The following is an 18,771-nucleotide window of genomic DNA, read 5'->3' as shown; positions in this document are numbered from 1 at the left end:
TTTCCTTGATTCTTAATGTTTTATGTCAGCACAGTATGTCATGGGATCCATCTTTTCTGCATTTATTTTGCAGAGTGCCCACACGTGAATGCATGAAACTCATGTTCTTTGGTTTTGGGCAGTTTTCCAGCATTATATATTTAACAGTATCCTCTCTGAATTTTCTCTGGTCTATTTTTCTGGAACTATTAGTTGTGTGTTAGACCTTGTGGAATGATCTCTAATTTTCTAAGCTTTTCTATAGTCTACCTCTTTATCTTTTTTATCCTTTTTTCTGGGAAAGTTTCATGACTTTTTCTTTCAAACCTATTGCATTTTTAATTTTTGCTGTCATATTTTTAAGTTCCCAGCGCTCTTTTGTAAAGTTGCTTGTGGATGCATTATTTTTATTTTTCTGATGATATGGGTGATGAGTTATTTTCCATTTTTTAGCTTTTTACTCCTCAAATTGCTTGTTCACTTAGAATTTCTTTTTCTTTGTTTTGATCTCTTTCAAGTTGGAGCATTTCTTCAAATGTCTGGTGCTCACTGGCTGGCTATTAATAGTTAAAAATTAGACACCAAAATATTGATTAGAAATACAGGGTCCGGGGATGCCTGGTGGCTCAGTGGGTTAAGCATCGGCCTTCGGCTGAGGTCATGATCCCAGGGTCATGGGATCGAGTCCCACATTGGGTTCCTGCTCAGCAGGGAGTCTACTTTTCCCCCTCCCACTCCCCTCTTGTGTTCCCTCTCTCGCAAATAATTAAATAAAATCTTAAAAAAAAAAGTTCAGAGTCAGTGTGCAAGTTGGCCAAGTAGTGAGCATTGCTTTCAGGTTGACCCAACCATTTCTTTGGCTACCCTAACCATCAGTGTTTTTGAGACTTTTCTCTGGGGCTGGTCCATTGCCAGAGAAGCATGTTCTTATCTTATTTTGGAGGGTATTAAGTTCAGCTACCTGCATTTAGGGGACTGAGTGGAAGAAAGGAACTGAAGGACTCGCCATTTGGTATCGAAGAATTTATTTTCTCCTCTCCCAGCTTGCCTGGTATCTGAATCCAGAGTTCCTTTAGTTCGGCATCCCTGAACATAAACCTCCAGTCATCAGCTGGGACCAGAAAGAGGCTGCACCCTCACTACACTCAGATGTGCAGGAGAGAAGCAACAAATTCTGTTTTCAGCTCCACCTACACCATCGATTTTATAGGCTCCTGGTACCTCCAATTCCTGAAACGTGCTGGAGTCTAAAGCCAGAATCGGTTTGCTTTCTGGTTTTCCACTGCCAGCTTAGATTTCAACTTTCTTGGGCTCTCTGCTCCTTCTATCACCACTTTTCGATTGGCTTTCCTGCTTCCAAAATGTTGTCTTTAGTGTCTCCTCACCTATCTTTGAGAGTTACGCATTTTTAAAAATCCCTTTACTGTCTTCGAGGAGAAACAGACAATATGTATTTTTAGTCGGTCATGGTAAACCGCTGTTCCCTCAGTGAAACATCACCTCTTTTCTGAGACACCACTGTTTGATCTCCTACCTCTCTGATCTTATTGCCCAATTTTCTTAACAGGCTTCTCCCATTTCGTTCAGTCTTTAAATATGGAGGGCCCCAGGGCTTGCTCCTGGCATGTAGGCTTCTTTACATTCCTTCTCTAGATGAGCTCCTCCTTGTCAGGATTTAAATACCATCTACAGCCGTCTAGCTCCCACCCTGAGTCTGCCTAGTGGACCTCTTCTGCATATCGTTAAGCCTTCCAAATATAGCAGAATTCTTAATCTCCTACCCACAACCTGCTACCCACTAAAAGCTGCTCATCTATGTCTGTTTTAGTTACTCAGGCCAAAACCTGGGAGTTACCCTTGATTCCATTTTCTCTCACTCCCAAGTATGCAAGCCATCAAGACCCAGCAAACCTACCTCCAAAATTTATTCAGAAGCCATCCGTTTCTGTTTAGTGCTACTAGTACCATCCAAGCCATCATCTTTTTGCCTAGCCAACTACTATAGCCTCTTGAAGTCTCCTCCAGCTGCTCTTCTCCTTCCTCCTCCTCCTCTTCCTCCTCCTCCTCCCCACCTACATACATTCTCTCCACAGTAACTAAGGTCATCTTTTTGAAAGATGGATTATGCCACACCTTGAAACCCCCAAAGACTTCTGATGTACTTACATAGCCCAGACTCAAACCCCTTGGTTTATAAGGACTTGTATAAACTTATGCTTTCCAATTTCTTCAATCTCACTTCTACTCTGTCCCCTATACTCTAGCCATATTGGCTTTTCTGAACATGACAAACTCATTCCTATCACGGGGTTTTCACAGGCTATTTCCTCTATCGGGAATGTTCTCTTTCTTGACATTTAAGCCCCAGCTTAACCTAGGAGTTACATCACCTTCTCAGACTATCCCTGACCACCAAGTCTAAAGCTACACAAGTTACTCTCTACATCACTTCTTTTCATTCTCTGCCTAGCCCTTAGTAGTATCTGGCTTTTTTTTTTAAATTTTTAATTTTATTTCTATTTCACTTACTTGTTTACCTGTTTTGTTTCTCTTTTCTCCTACTGGAATATAAGTTTTGTGAAAGTGAGGATCTTCTCTGTTTCATTCAAAGCTAGATTCCTAGCACTTAGAACAGGGCCTGGCATGTAGTTAGCCCTATTAATTTGGCCAGAAGAGAGAACATTGAGTTCATTGACTTCACATTGAGTAGCTCACTGAGGAGAAAGTCACATAAGTTTTTGTTTTTTAAAGATTATTTATTTATTTGACAGAGAGAGAGCACAAGCAGGGGGAGCATCAGTGGGAGAAAAGCAGGCTCTCCCCTGAGCGGGGTGCCCGGCATGGAGCTCAGTCCCTGGACCCTGCGATCATGACCTGAGCCAAAGGCAGATGCTTAACCGACTGAGCCACCCAGGCACCCCAAAATTTTAAGTATCATAAAGAAAGGAGGTGATCCATGATACTTATGCTAATTAAGCATCAAAAACTAGCATACTGAATAGAAATGAATCTATAGGTATGTACATAGTTGGCAGGATTTCTCAAGTTTGGCATGTCCAGACTATTGACATTTTGGGCTGGATAAATTATGTGTGTACTTGGGAGGGTGGGAGCTATCCTATGCATTGTAGGAAAAGCTGTGGAAACTATTCCAGATTAAAGGAAGCTAAATGTAACATCTGGCCCTAGACTGCATCCCGTCCTGGGAAGAGAAAATACTATTAAGGGACCTTATCAGATCAACTAACAAAACTGGAATATAAACTAGACTGCATGAAATATTGTAATAATGTAAACTTATGAAGTTAATAACTATTGCGGTTATGTAGGAGAATATACCTTTTTCTTAGGAAATACACTCCAAAGAATTAAGGGATCAAGGGCCATAAATATATATAACTTATCCTTCAATGTTTCAGGAAGAAAATTTTTACATACAGTTAGACATAGATCTAATGGTAAAGCAAAAGAGGTAATATGTTAAGGATACTTGAATCTGGGCAAAAGGTATACATGTATTCCTTGTAATATTTTTGTTTGCAACTTCCCTAAGTTTGAAATTATTTTCAAATAAACAGCTAAAACAAAAGATTGGCTCTGGGAAGCAATTCGATTAAAGTAATCGGGCAGATTAAGAAGGTGACAATATTTTTAACAGACCATTAGTGTTGTGGAAACATCAGGGAAGTTTATTTCCCATGTTACGAATTTGTGACTTTGGGAAAGTCACTGAAAGCCTCTCTGAGCTTCAGGCCCTTCACCCAGAGGGCTGCTGAATAGTCAAATGAAAGAATGTACATAAAAGCCTTTCCTGCTACATGCCGCAGCAAAGAGGGAACTGTGTAACAATTAAGTGGGACTAGAGCCGTAACTGCTGCTCAGGTTCTCAAACTCAGGCGGCTCCACTGTCCCCCGCCGCAGGGACACCAGCCATGCCCCCGGTTAGCTCCCGCAGCGCACCAGCAACACCTCCCCGGCCCCCCCGCAGGTGGGTCGCGCACCTCCGGCTCGCCTCCCCAGCTGGCCGCACAGCTGCCCCGGGAGCAAAGGCCTGGCCCCGCCCGCTCTCGAACGTCTCCGCAGGGTCGCCCAGGAAACGCATTCTCGGAGGAACAGGCAGCCGCCAATGGGAAGGGAGCGAGTGCCACGAACTGACCAATAAGGAGGGAGCAGTGCGGGGTTTAAACCTGAGGCCGGCCCGGCTCCTCCCGGCGTGCTGCGGAGGAACGGCTGTTGATCTGCGCTGGCTTCAGGTCCCCGGCTCTTTGGTGGCTCCCGCGCTCTGCTTCTCCCCACTGAGCAGCTGCCTGGTGAAGACGAAGCCATGGCCCTCCGGGTCACCAGGGTGAGCAGACGCGGCCTTCCTCGCTCGCTGCGCGTCCTCTCGTCCTCGGTCCCTTGCCGGAGCACCCCCCCCTCCCCCGCATTCCCCGAGTGGACTAAGGCAGCGATTTGGAGAGGAGGATGGGGGGGATCGGTGGGTCCCTGGCACGGTGGGGGCGTTTGGGGGCCCCGCGGAGAAAGGAAGAGGACGGGGCCGTCCTTGGATGAATGTTTGGCGCGAGGGGCGACGGCGGTGGAGGGTGGACAGGAACCCTCTTTTAAAATGTGGTAGAGGGCCGCTGAATGAGCTCCCACCAACCGCGTATCCCCCTTCCCGGAGAGAAGGTGCCTGCCTTTGGAGGCTTTTCCGATTTCCTTTCAAATGTAAATTAGAGTTCAGAGTCGCCGGGGACTAAGCCGGCAGCCCCTCAGTAGGTGAGTGAAGAGGTTCTGGGAAGAAATGGGCTTGTCACAGCCGAAGCGTGGATCCTGGAACCCCGGTTTCCCTTCGGAACCCAATTTTTACAGCCAGCTTTTCTTCTGAGAGCCTCTCTCTTGCCCCACCTTCACTGACCCTTGACTTAACTCTAACGTGGCTGGTTGGGCCGGCCCTGAAAGTGGTCTTGTTTCTTTCAGAACACAAAAGTTAATGTTGAAAATAAGGCAAAGATCAGTATGGCAGGGGCAAAGCGCGTGCCTCTGGCCACGACTGCGGCCTCCAAACCCGGGCTGAGGCCGAGAACGGCTCTCGGAGACATTGGTAACAAAGTCAGCGAACAACCACAGGCCAAACTGCCTCTGAAAAAGGTAACTATCTTCCTGAGCCCACTTCTCTCTCTGTAAGAGTCCACTCTATAGCTGTGACCCTTGGTGGGGAAACATTTCATTTTCGTCCTTTCATCCACAGGAAGCAAAAACTTTGGTTCCTGGAAAAGTTATTGCTAAAAAAATACCTAAACCTCTGGAAAAGGCACCCGAGCCTGTGCCTGAGCCTGTGCCAGAACCAGAACCAGAACCTGAGCCTGTTAAAGAAGAAAAACTTTCGCCTGAGCCTATTTTGGTAAATTTACTCTGCCTTTCTCCATCCAATCTGTTGGTGTTTCTTTCCCCTTGTTTTATAATACATGGGATAGCATTTGAACAAATAGTAATACTAGTAACATTTATAGAGTACTTAGCAGGAGGTGGTCTCTGCTCTGCACTTGAAGTGCTTTTAACTGGCATAACCTTTACATGGACTCTCTTACTTGTATTATTACCTTTACCTTTTAGATAATGGCTTAGAGAAGCATTAAGTAATTTTTCTAGAATCACACATCTAATCAGTGGCATCTATGGATGTAAACCCAGGCCATCTGGCTTCAGAAGCTAGGCTCTTCATCATTTTGTTAGACTGCCCCCAACCCCTTTGAGAATGGTGTCGAGTGAGAGCTGCATGGACCAAAGAATTTGTGGTCTTTGGTACAAGCCATCTGACCGGAATTTATTGACTGAAACATTATCTTGAATCCTTTTAATCCCTAATGTGGCCACTGAGTATTTAATAATTCTGTAACATTGGAATAAAGGTGTAAAGCAGAAAGAAAATGTAGCTTTTCAGAGAGTAGATGAGTTAACAGCCTCAAAAACTAAAACTAGGAACTTACTAAATATCAGTTACATAAATGTATCCACTCCCGTGAAGGAGAAACACTGCAAATAGAAGGGGCTCCTTTGCTGAAATTACAATGAACTGCATTTAATGAAGCTCTACTTTTTAAAACGTAGTTAAGGGGGTGCCTGGGTGGCTCAGTCGGTTAAGCATCTACCTTCAGCTCAGGTCATGATCCCAGGGTCCTGGGATTGAGCCCCACATCAGGCTCCCTGCTCAGTGAGGAGTCTGCTCCCTGTCCCTTTGCTGCTCCCCCGCTGCTTGTGCTCTCTCACTCTCACTCTTTCAAATAAATAAAATCTTAAAAAAAAAAAAATAAAGTAAAACATAGTTAAGGAGCATCTGTACTTGCTAGATGGGATGATGCTCACTTCATGAATCACTTAATAAGACAATTACATCTTTAAATTAAGAAACAAATAATAGTTAAAACCAGTTGAGAAAATGATCTGTAAAGTCGTTCAGCCCAGCTCCTTATACCTAAGGATAGGAGATTTGAGGCTGTTGCTTTGGTATTGACATTCTGGATATAACACATGAAACCTAGAGCATGCACAGTCTCTTAATTGGCCATGCCGAGCTACATGAGGTTTCCTTGAAAGTCCCATACTGATTCTTGACTTTGCGCTCCCACTTAATAAAACAGGCCTTTCTCGCTCTCTCATTCTTTCAGACAGTAACCTTTTCATCCTTCAAAGCAGCTCAAGTATCAACTCCTGGAACTTTGCCTAACTTGCCCTCACCCTTGTTACTAGAATCAGTCTCATTTCATTTACTTCTCTCTTCTAAATTCAAAGCCCTTTGAGGACACTATAAAGGCAGTGTTTGACACAGAGCTTGACTAGAAGAAAATGCCAATAAATGTTTGAACAAAGGGGTAACTGGAATTTGAAGGAAATGGCTAATAATAATAAAAAACTGGGGAACGCCTGGGTGGTTAAGCATCTGCCTTCAGCTCAGGTCATGATTCCCGGGTCTTGAGATCGAGTTCCACAAGGGGCTCCCTGCTCAGCGGGGAGCCTGCTTCTCCCTCTGCCTGCCACTCCCCCTGCTTGTGTTCTCTCTCTTTGACAAATAAATAAGATCTTAAAAAAAATAATAAGTTTTGTTAATCCTTAGTAGTCAGGACAGAACTTGCATTTTCCTGGGCAGTGAGAAGCAGTCCATGTTTTGATATAAAGACTAAAGACTGTCATTCATTTGGATTGACTTAACATGATGCTGATAAACAGATTGTTTACTCATTTCCTTTGGAGGAAAGTCTAGAATGTGATTTTCTTTGCTTTTTCTCTGTTTTACCCATTGGTGTTTAGGTTCTGCTAACTTAAAATCTGCTCGGTCTGTTATGACTTTTCGCTTTTTGTATTAATCTTGTCCTAAGGAGAAATTGAATAAATTTGAAAAGAAAGATACTTTTCCTTTAAGGAAATGAATTATGAATTATATGTCTGTTTAGCAGTTGGTCTATTGAGTTAGTACCAATAATTGGGCCTTCATTCCTAGATTGTATGCTCCTCTTTGCTATTATTTCAAAAGGTCTCTCTGTTTCAAGGTTGATACTCCCTCTCCAAGCCCAATGGAAACATCTGGATGTGCCCCTGCAGAAGAATATCTGTGTCAGGCATTCTCTGATGTAATTCTTGCAGTGAATGATGTGGATGCAGAAGATGGAGCTGATCCAAACCTTTGCAGTGAATATGTGAAAGATATTTATGCTTATCTGAGACAACTTGAGGTCTGTATTATTTTTAGAATCTTTGTTTTTTTAAACTGCATTTAACTTTATTTAAAGACATTTTCCGGGGTGCCTGGGTGGCTCAGTCGTTAAGCGTCTGTCTTTGGCTCAGGTCATGATCTCAGGGTCCTGGGATCGAGCCCCACTTCGGGCTCCCTGCTCAGCGGGAAGCCTACTTCTCCCTCTCCCACTCCCCCTGCTTGTGTTCCCTCTCTCGCTGTGTCTCTCTCTGTCAAATAAATAAATAAGATCTTAAAAAAAAAGGCATTTTCCACTGACAGTTTACAATAAATCAAGCAGGATGTGAATAGTATTTCTTAACAGTAGATTCCACTTCCAAATTCTCATTCACAGAGTACCAAAAATCAAGTCAGTAATCAAACTAAGGACATCTTGTATTTGCTATTTTGAACAGGTAAAGTTCAAAGTGACAGTGGATAATACCATAACTCTAACAAATGTCCATAGGTTGATATACTTATGTCTATCACAGTTAGGAGTGCACAAGTCCCAAGCTCTGAGTTTGAGGATTAGAGGCAGGAGAGAGATGGTAACGGAGAATATGCTGAAAAATAACCACCAGGAATACAAGGCATTTTGGCTCATTGTGACTGATGTGCATGTGATACCAGGGAAATTGTTCTTTGTGTCCAAGTGGAGTACACTCAAAAAAAGTTTTTGGTTTTCTTTCATTTCATATCACTTCTGAAACTTTCTATTAGTGGCATTTGTCTCCCACCCCAAGACAAGGAAGCATTCTGTATGCTAATAAGCTGTACAGTACCAAATTTGCCCAACCGTTTGTTAATAATGCATTCTCTTGGGCGCCTGGGTGGCTCAGTCGGTTGAGCGACTGCCTTTGGCTCAGGTCATGATCCTGGAGTCCCAGGATCGAGTCCCGCATCGGGCTCCCTGCTCAGCGGGGAGTCTGCTTCTCCCTCTGACCCTCTCCCCTCTCGTGCTCTCTATCTCTATCTCATTCTCTCTCTCAAATAAATAAATAAAATCTTTAAAAAAAAAAATAATGCATTCTCTTCTTTGGGCATCCATTTTCTATAGGATTGTCCTATAGAAACTTCCTTGCCAGGACCAGCCTTCCACTTTGGTTTTCTTCTGCCTTCTTTTTAATAAAGTTATAACTTTGGCCAAGTGGGTTCAGCAGGCATATGTGCTGGTCCTTGATGGTTCATTCTTTCTCTCTATAGTGTTTTGGGGTTTTAAATCCTAGAGCAGGAGAGTGGGTAGCACACAGGTTCCAGCTGACCTGGGAAGTAGCTGCTGCTAGCTTTCCCTACTTCATACAGCTTAGGTTCTGGGTTTAGAATCATAAGTGAAAAGATTTAAGATGATGGCATGATAGCTTTGTCTGGATGAAGTGGGTACAGAGTATGGGCAAGTAGCAGTGATGGTAGGTTGAACATAATGAGATCTGTGCATAATAAAAAACCTGTCAAACTGTCCTATTTAAGGTTTGCTTTCTTCCTCAGTGACAGAGCTGTATGTAGTGACTGTATGAGTAATTAAGTTGAGCACTGTTAGAGATTCTGAACTCTGCATTACTATTCTGTGGTGACTAATATTTGTGGACAGAAATGTCACATGGAGTCTTGCCTCTAAAGGATAATCAGCATTCTTTTGCAGGAAGAGCAAGCAGTCAGACCAAAATACCTCCTGGGTCGTGAAGTCACTGGAAACATGAGAGCCATCCTTATTGACTGGCTAGTACAGGTTCAAATGAAATTCAGGTTACTGCAGGAGACCATGTACATGACTGTTTCCATTATTGATCGGTTCATGCAGGTGAGCATAATTCAGTAATTGAGGGTTCTCCCTTCCAGGATCCTAGCAGAGTCATAAACACTTTTTCAGGGGCACCTGGGTGGCTCAGTCTGTTAAGCATCTGCCTTCGGCTCAGGTCATGGATCTCAGAGTCTTGGGATCAAGCCCCGCATGGGGCTTCCTGCTCAGCGGGGAGTCTGTTTGTTTATTCCTCTCCCTCTAACCCTCCATCCTGCTCATGCTCTCTTTCTCTCAAATAAATAAATAAAATCTTAAAAAAAAAAAAAAGACTTTTTCCAGCTAACATTTGTCTTGGGGTAGTGTCATTAAGATTTTGCTGTAAGAGTGTTTTTCACATGTCCCCTTCATAGCTCTGTTGTCTCCTTTTTCAAGTACGTATTAGTTGTTCATCCAGTTGGAATTCCCATTGCAGAATAATTGTGTGCCCAAGAAGATGCTGCAGCTGGTTGGTGTCACTGCCATGTTTATTGCAAGCAAATATGAAGAAATGTACCCTCCAGAAATTGGTGACTTTGCCTTTGTGACTGACAACACTTACACTAAACACCAAATCAGACAGATGGAAATGAAGATTCTAAGATCTTTAAATTTTGGTTTGGGCCGCCCTCTACCCCTGCATTTCCTTCGGAGAGCATCTAAGATTGGAGAGGTACAGATCTCTTTGGTAACTTTAAGTATGGTACATGATGAAATACTGCTAATCAAGCAGATCTAATTCAGCTGACTTATAAATCCGCATGAGGAAGACATAAAAATGTTCTTTATTTCCAATCAGGGTGTATATTAATATTTTCATTAAGGCCTTCCATGGGCAATTGCATTTGAGAGTTCATAGACAAACATTTGTAATTATAGGTACAGGCGTACTGCTTATTGCCAATACAGAATTCCCTGACCGAAGTTGAGACCTGTGGGTTTTGTTTCAGGTTGATGTTGAGCAACATACTTTGGCCAAATACCTGATGGAACTAACTATGTTGGACTACGATATGGTGCACTTTCCTCCTTCTCAGATTGCAGCAGGAGCTTTTTGCTTAGCACTGAAAATTCTTGATAACGGTGAATGGGTAAGCTCTGTCCCATAGACTTAGTTTACCCTAAGCTTTTAAATTGTAAGTGATGTTTGCATGAATACTGGACTTTTTACATTAAAGGACAATTCTAATGGTTTCTAAAAATACAGCATCTACTGAGAGAATGATTAAAAATGATTATCTTATTTGCCGTGTGTTCATCGGATACTCCCACTTCATTACCTAATTTCATCTTTCTATATAGAAGAAGACACTCAGGTCAAATGACAGGCTAGAAGTTCATTCATACTCCTTTGATGCACCAAATATTTCTCCTGTTTGCCATGTGCTACCCTATGCCCTTGGAGTAGAATATGCATGAGAATGTTGGTGTCAAAGAATTTGAGCACGTGTATAATAGATTTTTAAATACAGGGTCCTAGAGAAGCATGAAAGAAGAGTACCTGGGGAAGAAGGCATCTTAAATTTATCTTAAATTTCAGTTATAATCAGTCCTATGGAATCTCTTCCTACCCTACTCTTGACTAAGGTACAGAAATTTTATGAAAAGCATTGTTGAGCATTTCTAACATTAACTTTTGTTGCCATAGACACCAATTCTACAGCATTATCTGTCATACACTGAAGAATCCCTTCTAAATGTTATGCAACACCTGGCTAAGAATATAGTCATGGTGAATCGTGGGCTTACAAAGCACATGGTAAGTCGGGTACTGTAGATGTTGTGGGGGGATGTGGGAGGGTGCAGAGTGAAAATACGTAAGATTTCATGACTGCAAATGCATGGCTTATTTTTCCTTTTTTAAATCTTTGGGGGGGCAGTTAGAGATGGGAAGAGGTGGGTACAGAAGGAGAGAATTTTTTTAAATTTTATTTAAATTCAATTAATTTACATATACTGTATTATTAGTTTCAGAGGTAGAGTTCAGTGATTCATCAGTTGCATATAACACTCAGGGCTCATTACATCACATGCCCTTCTTAATGCCCATCACCCAGTTATGCCATCCTCCCACCTACCTCCCCTCCAGCAACCCCCAGTTTGTTTCCTAAAATTCTGAGTCTCTTATAGTTTATCTCCATCTCTGATTTCGTCTTATTTTATGGGAGAGAATCTTAAGCAGGCTCCACGCCCAGTGCATAACCCGGTGCAGGGCTTGATCTCAACCTTGAGATCATGATCTGACCCGAAATCAAGAGTTTGATGCTTAACCTATTGAGCCACCCAGACACCCTGATGCATAGCTTATTTTTTAAGTATTTGATGTTTTAAGTGAATATCTGCACCATGGGATCTTAACAATGTTTTCCTCTTTGTCTTTCATTAACTACTATGCTTTTCTCTTCCAGACTATCAAGAACAAGTATGCCACATCTAAGCATGCTAAGATCAGCACTCTGGCACAGCTAAATTCTGCACTAATTCAAGATTTAGCCAAGGCTGTGGCAAAGGTGTAACTTGTAAACATGAGTTGGAGTACTATAACTGCAAATAAAATTGGCACCATGTGCCATCTGTACATATTATATGTTACCTTTACTTTTAATAAAGTTTGTGGTCCTTTTTACTTCTTATACCTTAACTCATTTGAATGTCACTACTTTCCTACTTGAGGATAACCTAAAAGTTGTGTTAAAGGTATGATGGGGAGTATAAAAAGTGCTTTCAATTTATTGGGACCCAACTTACATACATAATTGTTACTTGTGTGGATTTGTTTTATGTATTTGGCTTTTGCTTTCTTAATATGGGTTACTGTGGTCATGAAGGCATTTAAAGCCCTTCTGTAGGGCAGTACTGCATGTAAGCCCAATTGTCTTGAAGAATATGCAGCCTTATTCTGCTTAAAAGCCTGCCATCTCATCCTTAGGACCCCACCCCCTCTGTTTTCTGTTTCTTATGGTGGTTGCTGCCATAATTCTAAGTTTTTACTTCTACCACTATTTCTTAAATTATCAACTTAAGCTAATATCATTTTTTCACTTGCAAAAATAAGAACTTTATATTTTAAACCTAATTTACCTTTTTATTGTTTATTGATCAAATAAAAGTGGATCCTCAAAACCTACAAAAGTATCTAGAAAAGTTAATTTACTCTTTATGCCCCACTCCTACAGCTCAATCCCATCCATCTGAAGGTATCAACAGTTGGGGATAGATCCTTTGATACTTCTTCTGTAAACACAGACATACATATAAATTGTTACAGGGATTTCTAAGAAATGGGATTGTTCTATATATAAGCAATTCCTTTTAACATGTATAGATAGGCCTTGCCTATATTTGGTCATTACATTACACAGTACGGATATACTAGTGTGTTCAACCATTCTGCTGTTGTCCTTCACCTTGCTTTTCCTCTTTGCTCCTACAAATGTCTTTATTATCATTAAATAACGTACTTTCCTTTTTGTACACTGGGTTCTCCAGACTATGTACAAAGTTTTGGCAGCTACTTAACAAAAGATGACTTTCAGTGTCCTCAGCAGTGTACAAAAGTTCAGTGTCCTTGTCAGAACTGAAGGCAATGATTCTCCACAATTTCTGTGAATTTTGCAAAAAATCTAGTTTGCTTTTGTAATTTATAGTTTTGATGGCTAGTTGAATAAATTTTTGTTGACTACTTATCAATATGTAAGGTTTTCCCATTTTGTCTTTTGCCTTTTGACTGTTTATACTCTTTTGTCATGCAGACACTTTTAAGTTTGTGTATTACCAAATCTACTTTTTTTCCTGTAGTTGCTTTTGGATTTTCAGTCTTTTTTTTTTTAAGATCTAAAGATTTTAGGGGTGCCTGGGTGGCTCAGTCGGTTAAGTGTCTGCCTTCGGCTCGGGTCGTGATCCCGGAGTCCTGGGATCGAGCCCCGCATCGGGCTCCCTACTCAGCAGGAAGCCTGCTTCTCCCTCTCCTACTCCCCCTGCTTGTGTTCCCTCTCTCACTGTCTCTCTCTCTCTCTGTCAAATAAATAAAATCTTTAAAAAAAAATTTAAAGATTTTATTTATTTGCCGAGAGATAGAGCACAAGTAGGCAAGAGTGGCAGAAAGAGGGAGAGGGAAAAGCAGGCTCTCCGCTTTGAAATCTAAAATTTACTTTTAGGTAACAACAGTTCTCTACATTACTCTGTGCTCATCACATTAAGTCTGCTCTTAAGCCCCTTCACCTATTTCACTCATCCTCCCACCCACCTAGCAGTTGGTTTTAACTAGTCCTCCCCATGATTCTGATTCGTGCTGAGGAACTACTGCATTGTCTTTGTCCCAAATTTGGCCTGGGACACCAGATAGGCAACTGCTTAAAAGTATGCGGTTGATGTGAGATATTGGAAGACATCCAGGGTAAACCTAAAAAACAGTAACACTGCCCTTTTTGTGTAAAATAAAAAATGAAAGGAAACCATGCTTTCCCAGGAGTTTGGGGGTAGGAGTGGCGAATCTACGGTCTTACTTACATCCTTCTGAATCGAAAATTATACCGGGAGCTGTTACTTTCATAATGAAGAGGAAGAAAGGAGAGCGCGCACTGTGTGACCAAGTATAACTCAGGGGAAACTAGTTATTTAAGGGGAATGCTCGGCTTTCTTGTTCAGAGGTCTGAGTTCCTGCGCTTTTGCTACAAAGCTAGAGCGACAGCCCTTAATGAACTACAATCAGGAATTTATCCGTCCTGCATTTTCTCCGTTACCTGCTCACCGCCCAGCTGAAAAGCTTAACTGCAACCTAGTCAGTCGACAAGCTAACACTTCGGGGCACATAACTGTTAACAGAGTGCGAATCTTACTGATAGTGAAATTTCACGCTGCAAGTCTGGGGTTCAAGTATATGCACTGCCTCGTAGGGGCTTTAGGTATCCCTGAACTTCGTCAAACGAGGGGTGTCTGGACGTTAAGAACTCAGATCGAAAGTCTACTTAAAACAATCCTCCATTGTTTCCCTTTCTTGGCCTGCCCGAGTACACCCATTTTCCAAGGCTGTGAAGGTTAACGGAGTGCCAAGATGGGTCCAAAAACCGCTGTCCCGAAGATCCACTGTCCCAGAGCCAAGGATGATTGACCATATGTGTCGGGGTTTTCCCTTCCAGGCTTCCAGGCGGTTCCCGGGAGGCGGAGTGTGTCCCAAACGGCTGTAACCCAAACCCTAGCCCCAGCACTCGACAAAGCTGATGCCTAAAGTTCCACTTTTTCTTAGTAGTGGTCTTATACTAGTCGCCGGAATAAGAGTGAAAAGGAGTAACCACGGCTACCAGAGAACGGGACGGAAGGGGTGGGACCGTAGGGCGGAAGGGGCGGGACGGAGAGCGGCGGTTCTCCGGCCTTTTCCGGGCGTCAATTTAGTGGCGGGAAAATCGGGTCCTGAGGCTTCCTCTTTCCGTCCCAGGCGATTCCTCTTCGCGCCAGTCAGAATGGAGAAGCAACCCGGAGAGCAAGCGGCCGCCGAGCCCGCGGACTCCGGAGCGGGAGGCGGGGAAGGCGGGTCACCACAGGTCGCCGGCGCCCAGACGGCGCGTCCCGAGGACCGCTTGACCCTGCTGCTCAGGTTGTTCCCTCTGGCCGGCTCGGCCGGATCCAGAGCCCCGCCCTTTGTTGTCAGGGTCCCGAAGGCTTCGAATTCTGACTTGGTTGCTTAATAGCTGGGTCATGCGTCATTCAGTTTAGCTCCTTAAGCCCTTTCATCTTCGAAAAAGAGGAGAGTTACATCTTCTTAATAGAGTTGCAGTGCCCCGGGCCCTTCGGAGCTGTTATTTCCCCTCCTTTTCTCATCTACTCAAGCCCTGCGGCCCCGATATTTAAACGGGTTGTGGGGTGCATCTAAGGCCTTAGCTACATAAAAAAACGTCCTGCCTTTTTATTTTATGGTTACGACCCCTTTTCAATCCAGGAGATTGATTTGTTATATTTCCTACCAAGAGGGTGATGTTTGTACTTTTCCACTAAGCCTGGTGTGGCTTTTGGTGTGGCCCCTCAAGCTAAGAATAGTTTTTATGTCTTTAAGTGGTTGGGACAAAAAAAATTCCTGGAGGGATATTTAGTAACACGTGAAAATTATATGAAATTCAAATTTCAGTGCCCTTAAGGAAAGGTTTATTGAAACACAGCTTTCCTGCGGCAGGGTCTGTGTTGAGTAGCTACAGTAGAGGCCGTACGAATCACAAAGCCTAAAATACTTGTTTGGTCCTGTACAGGGGGATATTCTAAATCATAGTAATGGGATTTTTTTTCTCCCTCCCCTGTATTTTAGCTTTACCACTACTTTGAAAGGTCTTGGCTAATAAGCCTCACAGTCTCACTTTAAAAATTCCCTCCTACCTATAACATAAAATTCTGAAATAATAAAGATATGGGATCACCTTTTTTATCTCAGCTAAGAGAACTGTTCTTACAGTGTGGTGTGTTTTTTAATTATTTATTTATTTATTTGACGGAGAGAGAGAAAGAGCACACCAGCAAGGGGAATGGCAGGCAGAGGGAGAAGCAGACTACTACCCACTGAGCAGGGAGTTTTATGTAGGGCTCAATCCCAGGACGCTGGGATCATGACCTGAGCCACCCAGGCATCCCTTACAGTGTGTTTTAAAATGCTAGCCTAGTTTCTTAATCTGTAAGAAATTCTTTTCATTTGGAATTTTAAACATAAGCAGCTTAAACCATGGAGGTTTAAAAATCCTTCTAATGTCACTTAGCTACTTGGTCTCAAAATCACAGAGCAGTTTCAGAATTATGAAACTACCATGTAAATGTCCAACCTCTTGTAAGTTAGCATTTTACCCATAGCTTTTCTACTTATTTTATGTATGATTTTCAATTAAGTACAATCTTAGGACAACCAAGAAACTATATGAATTATCTATCCAAGAGTTAGTATATTTATTTTTCTGTCTCCTAGGAATGTTACAAACTTTTTAAACTCGTTAAAATGCGGTTTTCACCATTTTGATGTATTTCTTCCTTGTGTAGCCCATATTTCTTGAGTGTGGCATATAATAAATTTGAAAATCAGAATTTTAACTTTTCCCAATAGTTGCTATTTTCCCACTGGAGTCCATTTTGCATCTTCCTCTGAGGCCCCCTTTTTTAAAGATATTTTTATTTTATTTTTTTAAGATTTTATTATTTATTTGACAGACACAGCGAGAGAGGGAACACAAGCAGGGGGAGTGGGAGAGGGAGAAGCAGGCTTCCCTCGGAGCAAAGAGCCCGATGCGGGGGCTCAATCCCAGGACCCTGAGATCATGACCCGAGCAGAAGGCAGATGCTTAACAACTGAGCCACCCAGGCGCCCCAAGAGATTTTTATTTTTAAGCAATTTCTACACCCGGTGTGAGGCTCCAACTCACAACCCAAACTGAGCCAGCCAAGTGCCCCCATAAGATTTGAGCATAGTTGACACAATGTTAACATTAGTTTCAGGTGTACAACTTACTGATTTGAAAAGTTTAGGGGCGCCTGGGTGGCTCAGTCGGTTAAGCATCTTCCTTCAGCTCAGGTCATGATTCCAGGGTCCTGGGATCGAGTCCTGCTTCGGGCTCCTTGCTCAGCAGGGAATCTGCTTCTCTCTCTGCCTGCCACTCCCCTTGCTTGTGCTCGCTGTCAAACAAATAAATAAAATCTTAAAAAAAAAAAAAAGAAAAGTTTGGGCGCCTGGGTGGCTCAGTTGGTTAAGCAACTGCCTTCGGCTCAGGTCATGATCCTGGAGTCCCGGGATCAAGTCCCACATCGGGCTCCCTGCCAAGCAGGGAGTCTGCTTCTCCCTCTGACCCTCTTCCCTCCCGTGCTCTCTATCTCTCATTCTCTCTCTCAAATAAATAAATAAAATCTTTAAAAAAAAAAAGAAAAGTTTATGTATTATGCTATGTCCCCCACAAGTATAGCTTACCACCTCTCCCATTACATAACTATTACAATATCACTGACTGTATTCCTTATGCTCTGCTTTTTTTCTTTAAATTTTTTATTGTTATGTTAATCACCATACATTACATCATTAGTTTTTGATGTAGTGTTCCATGATTCATTACTTGTGCATAACACCCAGTGCTCCACGCCGAACGTGCCCTCTTTAATACCCATCACCAGGCTAACCCATCCCCCTACCCGCCTCCCCTCTAGAACCCTTAGTTTGTTTTTCAGAGTCCATTGTCTCTCATGGTTCGTCTCCCCCTCTGATTTCCCCCCCTTCATTCTTCCCCTCCTGCTATCTTTTTTTTTTTCTTAACATATATTGGATTATTTGTTTCAGAGGTACAGATCTGTGATTCATCAGTCTTGCACAATTCACAGCGCTCACCATAGCATATACCCTCCCCAATGTCTATCACCCAGCCACCCCATCCCTCCCACCCCACCCCCACTCCAGCAACCCTCAGTTTGTTTCCTGAGATTAAGAATTCCTCATATCAGTGAGGTCATATCATACCTGTCTTTCTCTGATTGACTTTTTCTTTTTTCTGATTGACTTACTTCACTCATATGCTCTGCTTTTTATTCTGGTGACTTAGTCATTCCATGACTGGAGGCCTATACCTGCCTCTCCCCTTCACCGGTTTTGCCCAACCCCCCTCTCTGACAACCATCAGTTTGTTCTCTGTATTTATAGTTTTTTCTTTAAGATTTTATTTATTTATTTGACAGACACAGCAAGAGAGGGAACACAAACAGGGAGAGTGGGGGAGGGAGAAGCAGGCTTCCGCTGAGCAGGGAAGCTGGATGCGGGGATTGATCCCAGGACCCTGGGACCATGACCTGAGCTGAAGGCAGACGCATAAAGACTGAGCCACCCAGGCGCCCCTGTATTTATAGTTTTGATTATGCCTTTTGTTTATTCATTTTTTTTAGATTCCATTTATGTGTGAAATCATATGGTATTTGTCTCTGTCTGATTTATTTCACTTAACATAATACCTTCTAGGTCCATTGTGTTGTCTCAAATGGCACAATCTCATATTTTATGGTTGTAAATATTCCATAGCGTATATGCCACATTTTCCTTATCCATTCATCTACTGATGGATATTTAGGTTGCATGTCTTGGTTATTGTAAGTAATGCTGTGGTAAACAGGGATACATATATCTTTTCGACTTAGTGTTTTTGCGTTCCCTGGGTAAATTTCAAATAGTGAAATTATTGGGTCATATGGTATTTCTACTTCTGATTTTCTGAGGAATCTCCATACTCTCTTCCACAGTGGCTGTACTAATTTACATTCCCACCAGCAATGCGGGAGGGTACCCTTTTTCTCCCCATCCTCGCGA

General features: G+C 42.6%; 2 protein-coding genes across 2 annotated transcripts in view; both read left to right on the top strand.

Annotated features, from left to right (window-relative positions):
• Positions 1 to 4,160: 4,160 nt before the first annotated feature.
• On the top strand, positions 4,161 to 12,099 carry CCNB1 (cyclin B1). The gene is made up of 9 exons (XM_025892921.2): positions 4,161 to 4,324; positions 4,939 to 5,109; positions 5,210 to 5,362; positions 7,506 to 7,688; positions 9,330 to 9,488; positions 9,901 to 10,137; positions 10,415 to 10,555; positions 11,113 to 11,223; positions 11,873 to 12,099. Exons 1-9 carry the CDS (start codon positions 4,304 to 4,306, stop codon positions 11,978 to 11,980), a joined length of 1,284 nt encoding a protein of 427 aa, XP_025748706.1. The 5' UTR covers positions 4,161 to 4,303; the 3' UTR covers positions 11,981 to 12,099.
• Positions 12,100 to 14,788: 2,689 nt separating this feature from the next.
• CENPH (centromere protein H) overlaps positions 14,789 to 18,771 on the top strand; it is a 31,650-nt gene continuing 27,667 nt past the window's right edge. The window contains exon 1 of the mRNA XM_025892871.2: positions 14,789 to 15,057. Within this exon, the coding sequence (XP_025748656.1) occupies positions 14,924 to 15,057 (134 nt within the window). The 5' untranslated portion in view covers positions 14,789 to 14,923. The remainder of the gene's footprint in view (positions 15,058 to 18,771) is intronic.

The sequence above is a fragment of the Callorhinus ursinus genome, unplaced genomic scaffold (assembly GCF_003265705.2).
Source record: "Callorhinus ursinus isolate GAN/ISIS: 27379988/994484 unplaced genomic scaffold, GSC_fseal_2.0 scaffold23, whole genome shotgun sequence".
Taxonomy (NCBI): Eukaryota; Metazoa; Chordata; class Mammalia; order Carnivora; family Otariidae; genus Callorhinus; species Callorhinus ursinus.
This window is presented reverse-complemented; position numbering and strand designations above follow the sequence as displayed.